The 22278-nt window shown below is 42.9% G+C and overlaps 1 protein-coding gene across 17 annotated transcripts in view; it reads left to right on the top strand.

The window, feature by feature from the left end:
• The window catches only part of GPAT2 (glycerol-3-phosphate acyltransferase 2, mitochondrial), an 87553-nt gene that overhangs the window by 26665 nt on the left and 38610 nt on the right, over positions 1-22278 (top strand). For 9 of the 17 annotated variants that reach the window (XM_083629362.1, XM_083629368.1, XM_083629372.1 and 6 more), the window contains 4 exons: positions 7696-7809; positions 9219-9292; positions 14585-14695; positions 19949-20089. In XM_083629362.1, the coding sequence (XP_083485488.1) occupies positions 7696-7809; positions 9219-9292; positions 14585-14695; positions 19949-20089 (440 nt within the window). Of the gene's footprint in view, positions 1-2622; positions 2647-4135; positions 4517-4892; positions 5112-5778; positions 5926-7695; positions 7810-9218; positions 9293-14584; positions 14696-19948; positions 20090-22278 lie in introns of those variants that run through there. The other 8 variants (XM_083629358.1, XM_083629356.1, XM_083629357.1 and 5 more) reach the window with 7 other exon arrangements.

The raw sequence follows: 22278 nt of genomic DNA, 5'->3' as shown, positions 1-22278 counted from the left end.
AAAGACATTGAAATTCTTTTGGGGGGGGAAGGTGGGATTTGCTTTCTCATTTTAACAGTCCTGGGACAGCAAATTCTGAAGCTTGGCTGAGTTTATTACATCTGTCTGTGACCTTTTATCTGTAAAAGATTAGCTGATGTACATGGGGATGATGTGCTAATCCCATTTTATGATCCCCACATCCTTCTGAAGTGGGCTAGTAACAGCCAAGGCTATCTCGTTTCCTTGATGGGTGACTGAAGATTTCAACTCAGAACCTGAACCTCCCATTCTTATCTAGACCTTTTCTGCTGTACCACACTGATACTTGCATTTTTTTAAAATAGCAATTTGTATTTTTTCAAAAAAGACAAGGCTACGAATAATAAATAACAGGCACATGATAAAAATCTCCATAATTACAACAAAACAAGATATAACAAGATATAAAACAAATGATGGCATTTAGTCTGATTATTTTCTTTCTCTTCAGAAGCACACTTTCAGATCTTGATTCCTGCTTCACAGCGAAAAGGATTGTAGTGACTTCTCCCCCAGAATTCATAGAACCTGGCTTGGATTGTCTCTTTCATTTAAAAAGTTTAATTTCTGGAAACAGTAATCCAGTTTTTTTCAGGACATGTCTCTTTGTTACATCAATGAGCACAGGAACATCTGGTATGCAGGTGATCAGCTTAGAATGTATTACGACTGTTCTACACAATCATCCCCCTTGGGTTAGGAAAAGATTTTGGAGTGGTCAGTGGGCAAGGAAGCTGCATTTGATGTGCATGGAGCTGACTCTAGACTCTAGAGACTATCTGAACATGCAGCAGGTTTGAGAAAATACTGTATTTGACAATGGCTTGGGAGAATACTGTTATGCTGAGATAGGCACTTATGGCGCTTAGTAAATCGGATCTCCCAGAGTGTGCTTTCTGCTTGTCTCCCACCTTATGCCAGAAGAATAGTTAGTTGCATTTTGATAGAGGATACAAGTTGATGGACTTTTTAAGAAATTGCTTTTAAAAACAACTACTTATTTATTTAAAAAACAGCCATATTAAAATTTGCCTTCTAAGATCTTTCACTTTCTAGTGTTCAGTCCCATGCTTAACTGCAATTCACATTAAGTAAAAATGAACCAAACAAATCTAGATTTATTGGGACTTCCACTTTAGCGAGCTACAACTTGCTTCATGCAGCCGTTAGTAACAGATACCACTAAAAGAGTACACAGGTGACCCATACCTTGGAAAAATTAAGACTCAATTACTATTACAAACTGTATGTTTGCCTACTATAACTGTGGTTTGGAAGCTGCAGCTAGTGCAGAATTCTGTGGCTATGTTACTAAGTAATGTACCTATACCTGCAGACATGCAATACCTTTGGTTACCAGCCCAGGTTTAAGGTCCTAGCCATTTGGGACCAGGTTACCCAAGAATGACTTCTGCTGTACAGACTTGCACAGTGACTGAGATCATAATTGGGGGCACGCCTGGTTGTCTCACTACTGCCTGTAGATAATATATCTTGCAGCAGCCAGGAGTACAGCATTTTCTGTGGTGGCCTTCATACTCTGGAATGGCCTCCCCCAGAAATAACTTTGATGCAATTTTGGCACAAGCTAAAAACTTTTGTGCTCACCTCGGCATTTGCAGCCTTTTAATGCTAGCCACTGTAGAACTTCCTGCCTGCTTGATTGAACCTGATTTTAATTATATTCTTATATGCAAGGAAATGCCAGCTGGGGTGTGTGTGTGTGCTCTGCTCTTCCTCCGGCATGTGGGGGGATGCAAAGCAAAACTCAACGTACAAGTGAGAGCAGCTGACCTTGAAGACTAAAGATGGTAGGACTCTGTAGCATACTAGATCCACAAACTGATACTGAAAGCAGAACTGACTGCAGGAAAAGTGGGGAATTGACTTATCTGATATGCAGATTGAAGTTGGCTCCCTGAATAAAGGGACAGGATTTTGAAGGTTTCTGTCACTAAAAAGGGGCAGATGAACAGATTAGTTGAAAAGGGTAGGCCCTCCAGGATGGGAATCATAGAATCTTAGAGTTGGAAGGGATCCAAGGGTCATCTAGTCCAACCCTCTGCAATGCAGGAATCCCAGCTAAAGCATCCATGACAGATGGCCATCCAACCTCTACTACCAAAAAGCTCTTACTGCCAGAAAGTTTTTCCGAATGTTTAGTTAGAATCTCCTTTCTTGTAACTTGAAGCCATTGGTTCGAGTCCTACCCTCCAGAGCAGGAGAAATCAAGTATGCTCCCTCCTCCATGTGGCAGCCCTTAAGATATTTGAAGATGTCTATCCTATCTCCTCTCAGTCTCCTATTTTCTAGGCTAAACATACCCAGCTCCTTCAAGTGCTGCTCGCAAGGCTTACTTTCCAGACCCTTGATCTTCTTGATCGCCCTCCTCTGCACATCTTCCAGCTTGTCAACATCCTTCTTAAACTGTGTGCCCAGAATTGGACACAGTATTCCAGGTGTGGTCTGACCCAGGCAGAATACGCTAGACTTCTGTTGATGTAGAAGAGTCCTGGACTTTTTTCTGGATGAATGAAGGGCTCACCAGAAAACCTCAGTGACTGATAAGGGAGTTTGGGGGCCCTGAGAGCACATTGGTCCTAAAACAAAACTGAGAGGAAAGCAGTGAGTAATCTCACAACATATTTTTTATTTTATTTTATTATACCTCTGCACAGTGCCTTGAAATGTCTGCCTAACAGGAGATACATAAATATCTTAATATCAGCAGTAAATAACTTTGCTTAGCATGTGGATAGGTAGAGAATTCCTCATTATTTTATTCTTTGACTATTCCCAACTAGTTTTTGTAGTTGCTGCCCAGAGGATTGGTAATGCAGTACATGCAGATATGGAAGATATAATAGGTAGCCTGGAAACAGGAAAGTTTTCCATTTTCCAAGATGTGCTCCAAATTCTGTACCCTGCAATTTGAACTAGTAGCTGAGAGAGTTAAGAATAGTTGTGGTCCTCTCTACATATGCTGCTAATGAAATGTAGGTTTCTCATGATTTGAGTTTCTCCTCTTTAGAAGCTGTTGTGTAAAATACCTGCAGCCTGTTCTTCTGTGACTGACTATAGAGACCTGAGTGGGAGAAAGAAAACACTGCAGATAGGATTTTAACTTTATGGGAGCAAAAAAGGGGAGATAAGGAGTGCTGCTGTTGCAGGTTTATGCAAATAGGCAGCACATTTTCTGGACATGGATGCATATTAACTTATACTGCAACATGGCAAAATTTTAGTGTGAATGCTGAAAGATTTATTTTTCAGGTGCTGTAGCTGGAAGTATGTTTTAAAGAAATAAAGAAATTCAGTTTTAGCTCTAAACAACTCTTGATTGTTTTGCTAAAGATCAATTATATGGAACAATGCTTTTAAAATTACCTACTTTAAAATGGATTAAACAATTTTAGAAGATGTTAAAGCACATTTCTAAGACTTCCCATCATTGAGAAACACTGTTTTTGCTTCCTAACTACGGTCCTTTGCCTATAGAAAATGCTGGATGCCTAGCAAGCAGGCAGAGCTTTCCAAACTTTTCATGTGGGTGACACACTTTTTAGACATGCATCATTTTGCGACACAGTAATTCAGTTTTACTAGCAAACCAAAGATTAAACTAACCCCTTTCCAGCCCCTGGAGGAGCGACACACCTACACACTACAGCCGACACACTAACGTGTCGCAACACACAGAAAGCTCTGAAGTAAGGAAACTTGCTTGGTATCCTTGTGTGTGTACGGAGGGATCCAAATGAAGAACTAAGTTGTTGTTGTTGTTATGGTTATGCAGTGCATGTGATCTGTGTGACTAAAAGTTTTGCATTATTCACGTTGGATGCATCAACACTCTTATTTAGTTGGAGATCAGCCTGTTTTAATTGTTAGAGCAACCAGGTAGTGTACATGGTTCCTCAGGAAACAAACAGATTTTGAAATGGCAAATGTGATTTAAATTGATTTTTTTTGCTTGGTGAAATGCAGCACAGTCCTGCGTATGTTTACCCATTAGTAAATCCCTTTAAGGGAAATGAAACGTAATCCCAGGTAAGTGTCCAGAGATGAGAGCCTTGCATCATATTTTGGTTAAATTAAGGCACTCCTGTGTCGGAGGCAAGGGTGTCCTTTGTAATCTGCCTGGCCATGTTACATTTCTCCTCACATAGTTGTGACACCTGTCCTCTCTCTCTCTCTCACACACACACACTCAGAGGGAGGGAGAGAAGTTTGTCAACTCTTATTTCATTGGACATTTTTCAAAGGTTGGATGGTCATCTGTCAGGGATTCTTGAGCTGTGATTCCTGCACTGCAGGGGGTTGAATTATCCCAAGATTAAGGGCCCGTGGACGGAGATTTCCGAAAGTATGGACTAGAGGCTCAGAGCAGAGAAGAAGCAGGGCCTGTGGAGGCCCTGAAGGGAGAGGAGTGCCATCACTATAGAAACGGTAGAGAAATTGATGAGGTTGACATTGCTAGAAATCTTGTATATGTGTGAGTTTCTCTAGAAGGCTTCACTTGAGGCCATCGTGTGTTGAACTTACTGGCCACATAAAACCCTGCTGCTGCCCTAAACGTGTTTTTATTTTATTACAATTTGGTTGCCTGCTTTTCATGATAGAATGTTCCCCAAGTGGGGAAAAATACCAGCAAAACGCAGGAAAATGATACGTACGGTCATTTTGAGTCAGTGTGGATGCATGCGCCATAGAGAGGGGTCCATCCGCACAGGATCTGAATGCACCCCCCCAAACAAATAGATAAGGATTCAGCCTTGCTCTAATTTTGGTGTGAACTATGCGTTGTGGGCGCAGTGCCCAGCCTTGCCAGGGCATCCCCAGCAAGTGTGAGAGAGTGTGCTGGATGTCTGGAAATGGGGCCCTGGGGGTGGCACCCCTTTAAGCGTTGAGGGAGACAGATCTCCCGGGTGTCAGGACTTCCTGAGCTAAGAAACATGGCAGCTGTGTTTTTCCTCAGCACTTTCTGAAGGAGAATCGCAGAATCATGGAGGTGGCTTATGGCGCTGCTGTGAGAGAAAGGGAAGGGGCAAAGGAACAGCTTTTGAGTTTTTTCATCCACTTTGCCCTATGTAAGAGTACTCTTTTAAAAGGAGACTCTTGAGGTTTTGGTTGTAAGAAGGATTTGAAATCGATTAAGGTGGCAACAGTCCTGAGGGTCTTAATTGCAAATGAGCCATTGAGATAATCACAAATATGTTCTTGGCAAGAGGCTTTGGTGGGGGGGGGGGTTGATTTAGGATAATTTCTTTGGAAAGGGGAAATCTAGTTTTAAGAAAAAAAAGAAGGGCTGTTGTTTTGATGGCAACTACCGATGGGTGTTGGTGCCCCCCCCAAAAAAGCTCAACAACTCTGGGCAATCTCCCTCCAAAAGAAGCTCAACAACTTTGTTGCACTCCCATAAAATAGGGGTCGTCTAATACATGGGGGCGTGTTATACACGCAAAAATACGGTACATCATGTGCATGGAGGAGCAGCAATCTTCCATAAATGCCCCCTGAGATACTTTGCATCACAAAGCTTAATCCCCCTTCACAGGGAAATCTGGGAATTGTAGCTCTGTGAGGGGAATAAGGAGTCTCATAAGAACTCTTAGCACTCTTAACAAACTACATCTCCCAGGATCCTTTGGGGGAAGCCATGGCAGTGCTTTAATGTATGGTGTGAATGTGGCCTTAGTGGGAATTTGACCTGCTCTCCCAGCTACAGCCTGGTCTGCTGATAGCGCAATTTCAGGGGCCTGGTTCACATGCATGTACATCTCACTCAATGAGCACAGCATCCACTGCAAATGGACCACTGCGGACACAACTTCCATTGAATGGCAGGCTGTGCATGCACTTGGGTGTCAGTTGTGTAGAGTAATCCATGGTGCACGAACATGTGTGCGCATTTGCAGGGTGGCATTCATTTGGGTACTCAGAGTATTGCTGGGTGCCTGTGTGTGCTGGCAAGTGGGTGGGTGGGTGTCTACATGTGCCCCTGAGTATAGTGTATTCAAGGGCGCTTGGTTTGAGCTGCTGTTTCCTTTTAAGGGACTGGCTTGTCTCTTTGAGCCGGAGGAGGGTGTGGGAGGGAAAAGTCAATTGTAATGATATTGGAGCTGTATTACAAAGAGAATAAATTCTTCTCCCCGGAGGGCTTTGGCTGATGGTTCCCCCCCCCTTCACTTTCTTCTCTCTTTCTCCCCCCCCCCTTTGTGCTGGATACAGCTGTAGAACAATTGATTTCTCTGGCAAGGAGTTAAGCCTTGCACTTTGAAATGCCTCAGGTTGTGAGAGGAGTTTTCTTCTTGCTGAGGCTGCCATGAGAACAGTTCAGAGGCCTTGCCCTCTTCTTTTGACTTAACTCTGGCTTCTGTTGCCTCTGGGTGGTAAATATAGGGGATTGCACCAATATATTCCATTGCTTGCTTGCTTTGTGGGTGTGTGTACGGGAAACGCTAATGGTGTGTAGGTGGCACTGTGCAAGTAGTTGCCCGCAGCTATTGTGAATAGTAGGGCTACCCCCACTTTTCTCCTTCTAACAAATAATACTGTGGCCTCTGCTCTCTTACAGATTTACACAGCAAATGTAAAACAGGGGTAGGCAGATTAATATAAAGGGGTACGTGGGTGGGTGGAATGGTAACATTTTTCTTTCCCAAAGCTGGAATAAAAGTGGCCTACCAGCAGCTCACTAGCCAATTTCTGGTGGGTCACCCAGGGCCTGTGGGCTGCTAGGGTCCTTGCACAGAATGAATGCCTTAATTGTATTGGGATCCTGACTATCCACTGTTGCTTTGTACATTTAAAAACTGATTAGTAGACCATGGGCTCTCTTCTTTTAATCTTAAAAAGGCTCAGGTCAGGCCAGCCCTGCTGGTAGATCTCTGTTGTAGAACTGGTATTGGAGGTAAGATATACAAAAATGGATAAAAGCTTTTAAGGCCCCTCCAGACCTCCTTTTTATTATGCATTTGTGGTGTTTTAAGCTCATGATGGTATTGGGCAGCTTACCATATTTTTCGCCCCATAGAGCGCACCGGCCCATAGAACACACCTAGTTTTTTTTGGGGGGGGGAATAAAGAAAAAAAATTTTTTTTCCATGCTACCCTGCCAAACGCCTGATTCACCCAGCAGTGCCATAGCGGCGGCGGGGGGGGGGGGGATGTGTCTTTGGTGCTGCATCAGGTGTTTGGCGGGGGTAGTGCCGCAGCAAAAGACCTGCATCTCTTGCTGCTGCAGACCAACTTACTGCAGCCAGGCAGCTGGAGATGCTAGACATCTCAATCCCGTTGCAAAAGGCTGGTTGCCAGTCACAAAACGCAACTGGCGCCCAGCTAATTTTGAATGCTGGCTGGTTGTGGAGAAGGTACTGGAGCAATGCAGGATGCAGAATCTCAGAATACTGCAAATCGTGTGTGTTTGAATAGCCCACAATTAATTGCTGATCACTTAAGGCTACAAAAGAATCCTTCTTTTCCATATCCCCTCAAGGGCTTTGATTAAATTAAGCATAACGGCTTAAAATGAATATGGAAATCTTGTCTGCTGGAATCTTGTGTGCTTGATTTCTATTAAAGAGTATCTGCTGTTCTGCCAAATATTACTTCAAAAGCCATAAAGCTAATTTGTTTGCAGGTGGGTAGTTAAGATGCTTTTTTCCTCCTCAGATGAAAACCTTGGACTTGGACTCAGAGTGGAAGCTGGGAACTGTGGTGCCCTTTTTGGGCAAATGCCGGCCATTTGTGGGCTATTGCTGCCAAAGGTGCACACCAAAGAGCTGGGTAAGAAGTTGATTTATTTCAGTTCTTATATTTACACCCTTCCTTCCCTCCAAAGAGCTCAGAGTGGTGCACATGGTTCCCCCCATGCCTCATTTGATCCTCACAACCACCTGTGTGGTAGGTTATAGAGAGAGAGATAGGAAATGGCCCCAGGAACTCCCAGTGAGGTTCCTGGCTGACTGGGGATCTGAACCTGGTCTCCCAGACCCTAGTGCAGGGAAATGCTGAAAAAGAAGGGTTGATTGCCAGTCATGGGTCAGTCTGCTTTTGGTTTGGCCTGCCAGCTCACATGACTTCCCTTATCTTGGGCAACTATTGTGTAGTTCGGTACCACTTTAAGGTGGAAAATGTGCTAACAGATGGTCTCTAAGCTAGGAGTAGCAACAAAAAGGCCATGGATTTGACTCCAGCGACTGTTCAACTTGAGCTATTTAAATAGTGGGCTCTGTTCATCTACCCATCTGCCTGCTGCCTTGTAAAACTTCCACATACACCCACATTTTTATTAGTTGCATTCCACTTATGAATCACTTTCAACAATGAAAACAGCTGTAAAAACAGCTATGCAATGTTGTATATAAAACAATTAGAACAATTTCACATACAAAAACGACTTGAGATCCAGTACAGGCACAGGGTGGGATAAACACCATGCATGCGCTTTTAATTTCAGTCTCACTTCACGCTGCCTGGCTGTGACCCAATAGGTTGCTGATTGAAAGGAACTGAAAATAAAACAGCAGTCATCATGATGCTGAACTTCATGGTGTAGCCACAGTCAGAAAACACTGTATGCTTCTGATTACTCCAACTTTAAAAAGTTACCAAAAAGAGCTGCTAAATTAAACAAGAGCATGGAGCACTTTCACCTTAAAGCTAAATGGGACAGAGCTTTAAGTTTAGGGGAAGAAATGACATAAGTCAGGGAGGACAGGACTTGTGATGTGTAAAAGGATGAGCAGCGAGGGCGGAAAGTCTTTTCTCCTGTGATAACAGAATTCAGGATCATCTAAAGAAGTTGGCAGGCAGTAGGTTCAGGAAAGGCAAAAGGACATACTTCTTCACACAATGCATCATTAACTAATAAAGTTCATCACCACAAAATGCTGGTTGGATGGTTTTCTTAATTAATTAGGCAAATATGATCAGGAAATGTCCACATTTAGAGGCAATATAGAGTGTGAATCATCTTAGAGCTGGGCACTTCTGGAGGCAGAAGGATGGCTTACCTTGGTCTCTATCTGAGCAAGCAAGTTCAGACCAATGAGAGAGAGAGAGTACTTACTGCTTGGTAAGTACTAAGTTGCTAGTACTGCTCTTCACCTCCAAGCTGGGGGGTAGGTTGCTGAGTTATGGTGGAAGATTGAAAAGCCCAATGGACCTGAATCTTGTCCTCTTTCTGCCTTCAGGAATTCTTTTTCCACAAGAACATGATCTCTCTTGGATTTTGCAATGTAATTAAAATATCAGAAGGAAACACCAGGTAAGATCTGGAGTGGATGGGAAGGTGGCCTGGGAAAAATGTCTATATACTCCCTTGGCTCTTCCCACATATTTTTGTATAACTTACAATGCCACCTGTGCTCTGTTTCCATCGTCTTATCCTTATCTCACATTGTTTATACTTATACTGGGGTTTAAGGACATAATATGCTGCTGTGGTCTGCATAACATTCTTAAGAAGTTGCAGGTGCATGAATTATTAGGAATAGCACAATGTTAGAAATTCCACAATGTTAGAAATTACAGCAATGATTATACTTGGTTGTGTGACTTCTGCTCTGCACCTACTGCTCCCTGGATCTGTGTCTCCTCCTGGTGCATTCCAGTTTTGGCCTAGCATTGTACCTTCTAGATGTTGGAAGTGCAACCCAAAAATCCACACTGCTAGTGTAGAAAGTAGAAATTTGAATGTTCACTGTTTGCATTGTGTAAAAAGAGGCAAAAACAGTAGAGCAAACCTTTGCTTGGTGTAGCTGGGTTTTTTAGGGCTGTTGTGCACTGCCGCTTAGCTGACCTCCTTGGTCACATGCTGCCCCACCAAGTCCAAGGTCTACCAGCTGCCACTTGTCCTATGCAGTACTACCCACTAGGAGGTTGATTCTCCTTTGTCAGCCCTGTTTAAATTAACAGTATTGCTATTTTGTAGTTCCTCTTTTATTTCAAGAGGGTTTGTCCAGGTGAACACCCTGATGGACTATGCCTTGTGTTAATTAGGGTGGGTGGGTGCCGTTTGACATCAAAAGTCTTGGACCAGCTATTCAAAGAGTGCTGTGTTTGGGTTAGTCATTTATTCTCTGTGTTTCTTGATTTCCCCTTACTTCCTCTCCCCTCCCCTCTCTCCATCGCCTCCAAATTAAAATGTAGATAACAAAGCTTTCTACCTCATAGGATTTGTGTGAGGATTAAAGACTTTATTCTCATTAGCCTGATTCCTAATTACTTTAATTGTAGTTTGTGAAGTTCTTTGAAAACTGAAATCCCCAAAGTGCTAAGTGTTATTAACAGCAGGGAGGAGAGAAGTACTTGATTGATATCAGAGCAAAAGCAAAGATTTTTTTAAGGGAGGTGGGTCTAGTAGAGTGAAGCCCTTTGCTTTATGCTCTGGATAACATGGGCCAGTTTCCACCCTGCTGTGTAACTCCTTTTCAAAGTGGGAAGTACTCTGGAACAAGGATAAATGAATTTTGCTCCAAGGAAATCGTCATTCGTTAACCACATTTTGCAATCTAAAGCTAAATTATGCAAATGTGTTTTCCTTAATAATGGACATTTTGAATGTTGTTTTAGCACCTTAAAATCAGAAGAATTGTGTTCGACTAGTAGTAAAGCAAACATCGCCCTCAAGATTCCAAAGATCAAGAAAGGGAAGGTTCTAGAGTTACTTCCCCCCACCACAAACCACTCTTTGGCTCTAAAACCCTCCAAGGCAGTTTACCAAAAAAAACATTGACGCAGTTGCAAGAGGGCATTCATGTGGTCTCCTCCGTATGTTGTTGGACTACAACACCCATTGTTTCTGACCAGCCCTGCTGGCTAGGGCTGATGGGGTTGTAGGCCAACAATATCTGGAGGGTACCACACCGGGTGAGCTAAATAGGATTAAAAGTCAAGCTGAGAGACCGTCTCCCCTGCCCTGGCTTGAAACAACAAGAGTTAAAGGCTCATATATAACACTAAACTATGGTTAATCTAAAACAGAAGCAGTAGCTTTTGCTCCCTTGTGGCTGTGCTGAAGCAGGAGGAGTGAATGCATCCTTTAAAAGCCTGACTGAATAAAAATATATATTTTGTCCTAAAAGAGGGCGGTAGTTTAACCTCCATTGGAGCACTGCCATCAAGAATGCCCAGTCCAGCATCCTCGGGGCAGTTCCTCCAAAGATGATTCTAATTGATGAAACAGGGATCAGGCCAATGGTCCATCTAGTCCCATATTCTGTTCTTGTGGTGGCCAACCAGATGCCCCAATGGGAAGCCCATAAGCAGAACATGAGCACAACAGCTCTTTGCACTTCAATTCCCAAAAACTGGTATTCAGAGGTATTCCTCCAGACCTCCTTTTTTGTTACATTTCTAGGCACAGATCCATGTCTGAGTGTTTTTGTGGTGGTGGTGGTGCTTTCCCCAGGAACACCCCATGTTTTACTGCCAAATCGGGACAAATGGCAGTCGGGTTTTCTACAGATTGCCATTTGCTCCGATTCAGCAGCAAAATGCAGATTTTCCTGGGGAAAGCGCCAGGACAAAAGAAACCCACCGACAGAGAGCTTCAGAGGTTAGCCCTGTGCCTCGAGAGTGAGACACAAAAGGAAGTATGGAATCATAGAATCATAGAATCATAGAGTTGGAAGAGACCACAAGGGCCATCGAGTCCAACCCCCTGCCAAGCAGGAAACACCATCAGAGCACTCCTGACATATGGTTGTCAAGCCTCTGCTTAAAGACCTCCAAAGAAGGAGACTCCACCACACTCCTTGGCAGCAAATTCCACTGTCGAACAGCTCTTACTGTCAGGAAGTTCTTCCTAATGTTTAGGTGGAATCTTCTTTCTTGTAGTTTGGATCCATTGCTCCGTGTCCGCTTCTCTGGAGCAGCAGAAAACAACCTTTCTCCCTCCTCTATGTGACATCCTTTTATATATTTGAACATGGCTATCATATCACCCCTTAACCTCCTCTTCTCCAGGCTAAACATGCCCAGCTCCCTTAGCCGTTCTCATAAGGCATCGTTTCCAGGCCTTTGACCATTTTGGTTGCCCTCCTCTGGACACGTTCCAGTTTGTCAGTGTCCTTCTTGAACTGTGGTGCCCAGAACTGGACACAGTACTCCAGGTGAGGTCTGACCAGAGCAGAATACAGTGGCACTATTACTTCCCTTGATCTAGATGCTATACTCCTATTGATGCAGCCCAGAATTGCATTGGCTTTTTTAGCTGCCGCGTCACACTGTTGGCTCATGTCAAGTTTGTGGTCAACCAAGACTCCTAGATCCTTTTCACATGTACTGCTCTCAAGCCAGGTGTCACCCATCTTGTATTTGTGCCTCTCATTTTTTTTGCCCAGGTGCAATACTTTACATTTCTCCCTGTTAAAATTCATCTTGTTTGTTTTGGCCCAGTTCTCTAATCTGTCAAGGTCGTTTTGAAGTGTGATCCTGTCCTCTGGGGTGTTAGCCACCCCTCCCAGTTTGGTGTCATCTGCAAATTTGATCAGGATGCCCTTGAGTCCATCATCCAAGTCGTTGATAAAGATGTTGAATAAGACCGGGCCCAAGACAGAACCCTGTGGCACTCCACTAGTCACTCTTCTCCAGGATGAAGAGGAACCATTGATGAGCACCCTTTGGGTTCGGTCAGTCAGCCAGTTACAAATCCACTGAGTGGTAGCATAGTCAAGACCGCATTTTACCAGCTTCTTTACAAGAATATCATGGGGCACCTTGTCAAATGCCTTGCTGAAATCAAGGTAGGCTACATCCACTGCGTTCCCTTCATCTACCAGGCTTGTAATTCTGTCAAAAAACGAGATCAGGTTCGTCTGACATGACTTATTTTTCAGAAATCCATGCTGACTATTGGTGATCACAGCATTCCTTTCTAGGTGCTCACAGACTGTTTGCTTAATGATCTGCTCCAGAATCTTCCCTGGTATTGATGTCAGACTGACTGGGCGGTAATTATTTGGGTCCTCTCTTTTCCCCTTTTTGAAAATAGGGACAACATTTGCCCTCCTCCAGTCTGCCGGGACTTCGCCTGTTCTCCAGGAATTCTCAAAGATGACTGCCAGTGGTTCTGAAATCACATCTGCCAGTTCTTTTAATACTCTTGGATGCAGTTCATCTGGCCCTGGAGACTTGAATACATCTAGACTAGCCAAGTATTCTTGTACTATCTCCTTAGTTATTCTGGGCTGTGTTTCCTCTGCTGAATCATTTGCTCCAAATTCTTCAGGTCGGGCATTGTTTTCTTTATCAGAGAAGACTGAGGCAAAGAAGGCATTGAGGAGTTCAGCCCTTTCTGTGTCCCCTGTTTGCATTTCACCATCTTCTCCTCTGAGTGACCCCACTGTTTCTTTGTTCTTCCTTTTGCTACGAACATACCCATAAAAGCCTTTTTTGTTGCTTTTAACCTCTCTAGCAAGCCTGAGTTCATTCTGTGCTTTAGCTTTTCTGACTTTGTGTCTACACGTGCTGGCTATTTGTTTGAATTCCTCTTTGGTGGTTTCCCCCCTTTTCCATTTTTTGTACACATCCTTTTTTAATCTTAACTCAGTTAAAAGTTCTTTAGATAGCCACCCTGGCTTCTTTAGGCACCTTCCATGTTTCCGTCTCATTGGTATTGCCTGAAGTTGTGCTTTTACTATCTCAAGGATGTGTCCTTTGTGCCAGTTGAAAGCCAGTGCAATTTTAACAGCTGGGAAGCAATATTCCAGAACTATTCTGGTTCCAGCATTTTGCAGCAGCAGGTATAGATTCCAAACCCTTTTTAATGCCAACTCAACATTGGTCAATTATAAACTATAAAGTACATGTATAGATTTTGCAAGACAAACGGAGGATGGTCATTCCCTTCTTGGCCTTGCTTCTCAGGTTTCTGGCTGGAAATCACTGACCTATTTTTTGCTATCTGTTGTGGTGATGGCCACTACTTTATTTGCCTTTAAAAATGAGTTGGGCAAATACAGTGAGGTCAGGTCTATCCAGAAACAGCATATATTTGATACCAGGTACTATGAAAGACAACAGGGGATGGCTGTAATGTTCAGTTTGGCAAGGAACTGTTAGATACTGAACACTGGATTAGATTGGCCTTGCTGTCATTTAGCAAGACGGTTCCTAGATACTGATGAGGAGCTGTGGCATCTTGTACTTAGTTTAGAGCTGGGTGAGAAAAAATGAGCAAGCAATAGATATAAATATTAATCATTGTTCAGCAGGTTAGTTTCTGCATGCCTTCACATACCCTCCTTATCCTATTTATGAACAAGCAAGAGGCATTATCAGAGTTGAAGGACACACTCCAAAACCTACTGAAGAAGAGTGTGAATCAGTGATGGGTGAAGCAAGGGGAGAGTTTCAAGGGCCAGGTAGACACGCCTGAGGGACCAGCTTTGACTCCCCATTCTGAGGTTCCTTACCCTGCTTTAGAGATTGGGAAGGGACCTTGGTTTGACTGCCATATTCTGGGCAGCTGGGGGGGCATTTTCAGCTCTTAGGAATGTCACAGATACGGGCATCCCATTATTAATCTCTTATATATGAACTTTCTCTCTCTCAGATTCAGAGGCTGGCTGGTAAGAAGACTCTGCTGCTTCTTCACAGTGTGTGATTGGAAAATTTGTGCTGATACCCCCAGTGATCTCCAAAACAGAATCTTCCACAGCAAGAGGTACTGCTGTTCAGTGGCCCATTTGAGCAAACGGGGCGCTATCTCATCCTCAGCCTGCCCTCATTCAGCCCCCACCTGCTTGTCTTTTATTTACATCCAGTCCAAGGGATGACACTCATTGCTTGTTAGTTTTCTCTCTTCAGTCTCAGTGTTGCCCTTGTAGAATTCAGCAGGGAAGATGGTCACAAAACTAGAATGAGTTGGCTCTGCCTGTTATTGGCTCTGGCTCCTGGCCTTCTGCCCCACCAGTCCCAATGGCCACCAGTCACCTCTGCTGCTGTTAACTTGGGGCACTCGGGAGGTTGAGCAGCCTTTCTGCCTTCTGATGTTATGCTTGGTAGCATTTTTTTTTGGGGGGGGGGGATAATTTTTATTCATTTTCCAATAATAATGAAAGAAATACATTCATATTAATAACAAATAGAGCCAAATCTTACCACATTCTAAAACAAAAAACAATACAGCCAATTATAGAGTCCGAATTAAATCATTTCAATGGGACTTCCCATGTTCTGGATTTCAAGAGCCAATGTCCATCATTTATTTTCTCTTTCTTCTTTGTTACTTCCCGATTTTCCAATCCTGATACTGACCATCCTCCTTTCTCAGTCAGTCGCTGGTATAACTATCTTGTTTTGTTTAACGATTCCATATTTCTGTACTCACGTAGGAGGCAATTTTTTCCCATATTGTTCTCAGTTATAACATTTTGAAGCACAGTCCACTTTCGATGACCCCTCCTTTCTCTGCTGATGTTCTGCTGATTCTTGCTGTAAAAGGCTCTGGGCTTCCATCCAAGGTTTATTTCTAAATAAGCTGATGTTTCCAATGTACTATAGGGGTGTACTTCGCAATCAGTAAGTTACCCAAAGATTGTTTCCGGTTTCCCCATAAAAACCCACGGCAGCTCCCCAGGGCCCTCGGACAGCTGGCAGGCATCCAGAGTTTACCATCACTCTCTTTTCAAACCGTATGTGATAATATTCCATGCAAGCAAATGCATCTTTTGTAAAGTACATCGCTTTTGTAGTTCAAATAAAAAATATCGCCAACCTCCCTCTAGTAAGGGAGACTGCTTTTCATTTCCTTTTTCTTTTTGCATCACAACTGCTGCTGTCGCCATCTTCCCTCCTCGGCCCGAGCCCCTTTCATATCTGATCTTACTCTGCCAAATTTGATTAGGGCTCTCCACCAAGGACTGTGAAGCTATTACATCCAATTAGTTTTGCGCCTCCTGCGTTTCCTTTGGATAATTAATTCTTTCTTGGTGAGGTTCGCCAAATCATGAAATAGCAGCTATAACAAATACAAAAATATGGCAGCCACTCACCTCATTCATCAAAATGCCAAGATGAGAGTCTTTTTGAAGTCCGGAACTTGGCCTCCAGAGATGGTGTAATTTAGCAGATTTTTCTTTTACCTCTTTCCATCCAGAACATGCCTGGTTTTTTTGTCCAAATCTTCTTAATTTTTTTAAAAACAACAACAGTTGGAAGAAAAGGACAAGTCCTGAGATCTTGCGTTTGACTTGTGAGGCGAACGTGATAACCACTACACTACGGAAACAACGTTTGACTTGTAAGTCATTTGCACATAGAGGTTTGCAAAGCCAGGCTCAAGTGTGCATGAACAGCCTGCTGTGACATCACATCTATTTTTACCCTAATGTGCAAAATTGTGTTCTGTCTTCCCAGTTTTTAGAGTAGGGGGCTTCCAGAACATTCCATCCACCACACAGCGAAAATACTTAAGTTCATGTCCACACACTTCATGTTAATTAATGCAGAATAATGGCCATCTGGTATACACTTTTCACAAAACCCCTAATATAGATGCTAAAATCATAGGAATATCAGAAGAGCCTCACTGCTAGACCAGACCAAAGCCCTATCTAGTCCAGCCTCCTGGTTCCCACAGTGGCCAAACAGGTGCCTCTGTGAAGCCCACAGCAGGGCAGCTGGAGGTGGCTTAGAGCTATCATGGCCAGTAGCCTGCATAATTCAGTTTTCCACCATTTGAATCTTGCCATCTGTTCCCACTGCCCTTCACCACCACATTGTGGCTGTGAATCCATAGGCTAACTGTGTGCTGTGTGAAGAAGTTCTCCACCCCACTTACTTCACACACAGCCCAATTTTTATACATAGACCATGTCCCCTTGTATTTTTATGTTGTGAACAGCCCTGAGATCTACGGATGAAGGGTTGTAAACAAATTACTACTACTACTTATTTTTTTTCTAAATTAGGAAGCCCCAAATGTAACCTTTCCTTATAGGGTAGATGTTCCTATCCACTAATCCAGAGGTTTTCAGCCTTTTTGAGTCCACAGTTTCCTTGACTAACTACATTTTTTGTGGCTTCCTTGTGGGGAAACATGCTCTGAGCTTGAGAAGCCCAGTTGTGTTGCCCCTTGCCTGCAGAGCCGGCAGCCCCCCTCCCTTTTTTGAATACCCTCCCTTGTGGAGTGTTTCCTCAGCCTCCTCTCCTCTCCCCTCTCCTTAGGAGTCCTTTCAGCAGCTGTGCCTGCATACTCAAGATTGCTTAATCCACGTTAGTTACCTTTTGGGAACATTTTAGCTATCCAGGCAGTTTCTGATTTTCTTAAAGCCCCAAACATTCTTCCTAGCTTACAGACCTCTCTACCTACATGTTTGCATGTGCACAAACACAGCTGGACCATCCTCTCATTCAGTTTTGAAAAATCCTGCTGTAGTGCTTCTTGTCTCTCGGGATAAAGACAGAGGAACTCTATTTGGAAACCAGGTATTATTCACCTTCAGTTTGCTTTGTGATCTCAAAGCGCTGGATGTGAATGCACACACTTCCCCATCTGTTTTTTGAGGCTGGGTGGGCCATGCCTTCCTCTGGGGTCAAATAAAGAATTGCACCAAGCAGTGGTTTGTCTGCAGTGGTTCTGAGTTACTGTGGTACAACCAGGCAAGCACTCTTGTCTAGATCCTTCAATCTGTACCTACATGGCGCTTCAGCTCTCCTTTCCCCCTCCCTCCCCCTGGGTCCCTGCCCCTTACTCTTCTGTAAACTACCTGCAAGTCTCTCTTTGATGTCAGGCTGCTGAGTTGGGATGACCAAAGCATTTTGGTGTGCAGAGCTGTTGGAGGTGTATAAGGCTACAACCCAAGACTTGCCAGTAATAACAGAAAAGCATATGTAAAAATGGCTTGCTTCCAGTAGAGTTTTTTCAGGCAAAGCTGCTGGGATTCCTTGGAGTCTGAGGGCGTTTTTTGACAAGTGATGCTGAAAACGCTTTTAAATAAGGATTGTGTCCCTTGTGAATGGATAATGTACCACAGAGGGTGGGGGAGAGTACATTCTAACTTGTATAGGTTTTTACTAATGTAAGAAATGTAAAGGGGGGAAACCCTAAATGGTATGAGAGTTGCTTATGGAAATGGCACAGCTGTGAACCTCTGGAGACAGCAGCCTGTTTCAGTGGGTTCAAATTGTGGACCTCCCTCGGCCAAATGGGCTGGATCAAAAGGAAGTAAAGAAGCCAGCAACACGAGATCTCTTGGGGCAGAGATAGCTATAGTGTGCCTTACAGTACTTCCCATGTAGCTATAGAATCATAATTTGGAACTGTATATTTTTCTTCATATGGGGAAATAAATCTACATTAACATTAACAAGTAGAATTTTTGTTATGCAGATTACTCTGCCAAATTAAAACAGGAGGTGGCAAAATTTTGAAGGTCCAGAAAAAAGAAGGAAAGTAATAAAAATCTTCCGGTGGTATACTGGGTGCTCTGAGTTTAGAAGACTATATATCAAGATCTTTTTTAAAAAAAATCATATTTTATCACAAGGTTTTCTGAACCAGAATGCACAGCGTAAAAGTTCACACAGCCTTTGTGAACTTACATATGTAAAAGAAAAAAGTCCATGGGGGAGGTACACCCAACAAAATACTGTACAATAGTATAAATTTTTTTTGCAACAAGTGCATTCAGTGTTATTTAAATTACAATGCCTGATTCAGAAATTGAACAAAGGAATGCCATAATACATCACAAAGTATTTTCAAAATGGAATATATTGTGCACATAGATAGTATTGGCCTTATGTCTTCCTTTATTAAAGCTGATACTCCATTTTGTAGGACATTGAAATATTTCTGGTTATCAAGATCTTTCCAGCCCTGACTTTTCAGTTTGTGGAGTCGTCACAGCAAAGTCCACAACACGTTAATAATAATGCATTATTTTTTTATTATTATTGTTCCGAGGCACAATATTGTTTTATTGGCAGAGGCACAATATTGCAGAGGCAGAATTTCAGTAAGTTCCTGAGAAATCAGAGTGGACGGGACTGTTACCTCACTTTTTTGGTTGTCAAGAGGATTCTGTAAGGCAGCCAAGAATATACTGTATTTTAAAATACAGCTTAGGTCCAGGCTATTTGGAAGACCATATATGAGCCTGCCCGGGTTTTGAAATCTTGGAGGGGGGGGCTTCTGTTGTTTCCACCACACTCACAGGCACACATGGAGGGATGCAGAAGGAGGCCTTCTTGGTGGTGCCTTCCAGACTCTGGAACTCCTTCCTTTGGAACTCTGGCTCCCTCCCAGTTGTCCTTCTGCTAGCAGGTGAAGTTCTTTTTACTCCAGCAGGGTTTTAGGAACTGACTGCTTTTAATGAAAGGGCTGGTGCCATGCTGCGTTTATTGTGATTATCTGTAATTTTTTTTAAAAGAAAGATAGATAGTTTTAATTTTATCTGTAAGCCCCCTTGATTCCCTGTTAGGAAAAAAGGCGGGATATAAATAAATAAATATGTAACATAATAATAACTACAGCAATAATAATAAAGGTTGTATACACAGAGATAGATTGGGATTTGTATGGCACATACATGGGAATTATCCTTCCCATAACTGTTCGCAAGGCAAGTCTGTATCTTGCTCTTTCATTCACTTGTTATTGTTTGCATTAATATTATTTGTATCCTGTTTTTCTGCATTAAGTGCCCAGAGCAGTTAATGAGAAAGAAGAACTGATATCTTAATTTGTAATTTCATGAACATGACCAAGAGCTGGGCTCGCAAAACAACAATCAAACATAATGCTGACACGTTCTTGTATCCAAATTTCAGTTTATCATCAAGTTTTAGAGAGATGTATTTGTGTTCTGAAATTTGTGCATCATCTACAAGTATCCTTTTTGACTGCCTAAATCCTTCATCAAGTGCTCATCGGAAGAAACATATGTTTTTATTCTCCTTTTTGTCTGTCAAGGGTACAGGACATTGTGTGTCAGAAAGTGCCTCAGAGCAAGGGGGATGCGCCGGAGACCAGCATGCCAGTCCCACAGTGGATGCAGAGAATTCACAGCATTCTCTGCCAGATACAGTCCTCTGTTTCACCTCTCCTACTGAGGTATGGGATTGCAAAGGAGGGGGTTAAATGGGTGTGTGTGTATGCTTACAGAGATTACATACCATGCATTTCAAGGACATTTCCTCTCCTGGGAAATGTAGTACGCCCCTCACAGAGTTAAAATTATCAGTACCATTAACATGCTACAGTTCCCAGGTTTCTTTGAGGGTGTGTGTGTGTGTGTGTGTGTTTTAAATGTGTGGTGTGTATGCAATCAAATATGGAGTTGTGGAACATAATCCGTGGCTTTGAACCACCTCTCTTTTATTTTAAAAAAGCTCAAGACAGGTAACAACAAAATTGAAATGAATTTAAAAACTGTAAAGCTCAGTTACAAAAACATTAAAACAGCAAAAACAAGAACTATAATACACCAGGAGCAGCAGTTCAGTGCGCTGAAACCAACAAGCTTAAATAATCGTGCCATCAAAAAGCTGCCTTAAAAAGGAAGGTTTAACTAGCTTCCAAAAGACCATTAGAGAGGGGCTAGACATGACTCCCTGTTGTTCCCTTCCCCAGCACAGTGAAAATATCCAGGGCTTGCATTGTCATTGGGCAGACTGAGGCAGTTGCCTCCGGTGGCAGATACTAGGGCAGCAGAAGTGACAGCTTTCCAACCATTCTTCTTGTGACCCCTGGATGTTCACCTCTGTTGGAAGTCAGAGGTATGCGTGCCAGGGGCCTGTGTACCACCCTGTAAAGTAACCTGCTACCCTCATGTGGCCAGAAGACCCTGTAAAGTTGCCAGTTTTGCAGGAAGATTAACCTGCAACTCCAGTAAGTTTCTGTACATGGAATGTGAGGGAGTCATCTTGTCCATTGCCTCAGGCAGCAAAATGACTTGGGCTGGCTCTGTATCCATCTTTCACATATCAGTTGGCTTTCTGAGATTCTATGGTAACATTTCTAGACAGCCACTTCCTGCGGACTGCTGACTCAGGGTTGTTGCTGCCCCTTGTGGCCCAAATAATGCACAGCAGAACCCACCCAACAATCCCGCATGGCTGCAAAATGCAGAGGGCAATTGGTAGTGGCACGCAAGAGGGTTTTCAGGATGGCTTGTCTGCCACCACTGTGCTCATGGAGAGTGCACTTGCTGCTAAACTTCTAAGGGACCCCACACTTCCTGGCAACCTGCTCTGAAAACCACTTTGCTAGAGGTTTTAATTTGCTGAGTTTGGGAGATTTGTCAGTGATACCTTTTCTGCACTGGCTCTTGATTCTCCTTCAGTTCTTGTTGGGAGTATAATGCTAATATTTTCCGCTGAACCCATATTTTGTAGCTTTTAAAAGAATGTACCTCTCTTAGATCTCCCCCCCCAAAAAAAAACCACATGGTGAAAATAATATATTTCAATAATTCAAATGCATAGTTCTATCTTACTCACCATGCAGGAGTGTGTTCACTACTAAATCTGGGGAGATAATTTCTTTCTACCTATTACTTCTAGCATTTCCCCTAGTCTAAAGAGCAAAGAGGCCATCCTGTTGCTGACTGAGGTTAGCTGTCCTGGTAAGCTCCTGGGCTGAACTGCAGCAGGATCTCACTTTGAGATTGTAGGATTTTGATCCCAGGTTTTCATTTTGCACGTTGCTGAGGGTACATGGGAGCAATATTGCCAGTAGGTGCCTGTTTGCATTGTCCTTTCTTTGCTTATGGATTGACTCTACACCAGCATGTGGCTGCCTTTCCAGATTGCCTAATTAAATCTGCACTGTGGCATTGAGCTCAGTGGAAGGATCTAAAGAGCCTGATGTCAAGAACATCATCACCACCACTCTTTATTATGGTTAAAGATCAGAAAACAGAAATAATAATAATGACATGTATAACTACATCAGCACCAAGGGGCTGACCTCGTGGCCCTGAAGTTATTAAAAAAAAAAAGGATTATGACACTGTGATTATGTAAATATATTTTGTAATGCTATATAGGATATAGTTTATCAGCTCGTTGGTCAGCAATTACTGTTTGACCTTGCAGTGGTGCTGTTGAATGACTTTGATACTCATTTTAAGGAAGAGAGGGAATCTTTTGGTGACTGTGAAAACCTCTATCAAGAGATTAGAGGAAAGGGGGGCAGTTTCCTATATTTTATTTATTTATTTAAATGATTTATAGCCTTCTCTTCATCAGTATTGATGCCAGGGTAGATTACAACTTAAAGTAAAAAACAACAAGAACCAG

Source organism: Podarcis filfolensis (assembly GCF_964270895.1).
Source record: "Podarcis filfolensis genome assembly, chromosome: 8".
In the NCBI taxonomy this organism is placed as follows: domain Eukaryota; kingdom Metazoa; phylum Chordata; class Lepidosauria; order Squamata; family Lacertidae; genus Podarcis; species Podarcis filfolensis.
The sequence above is the reverse complement of the archived record's forward strand: the minus strand, read 5'-3'. Positions and strand labels throughout refer to the sequence as shown.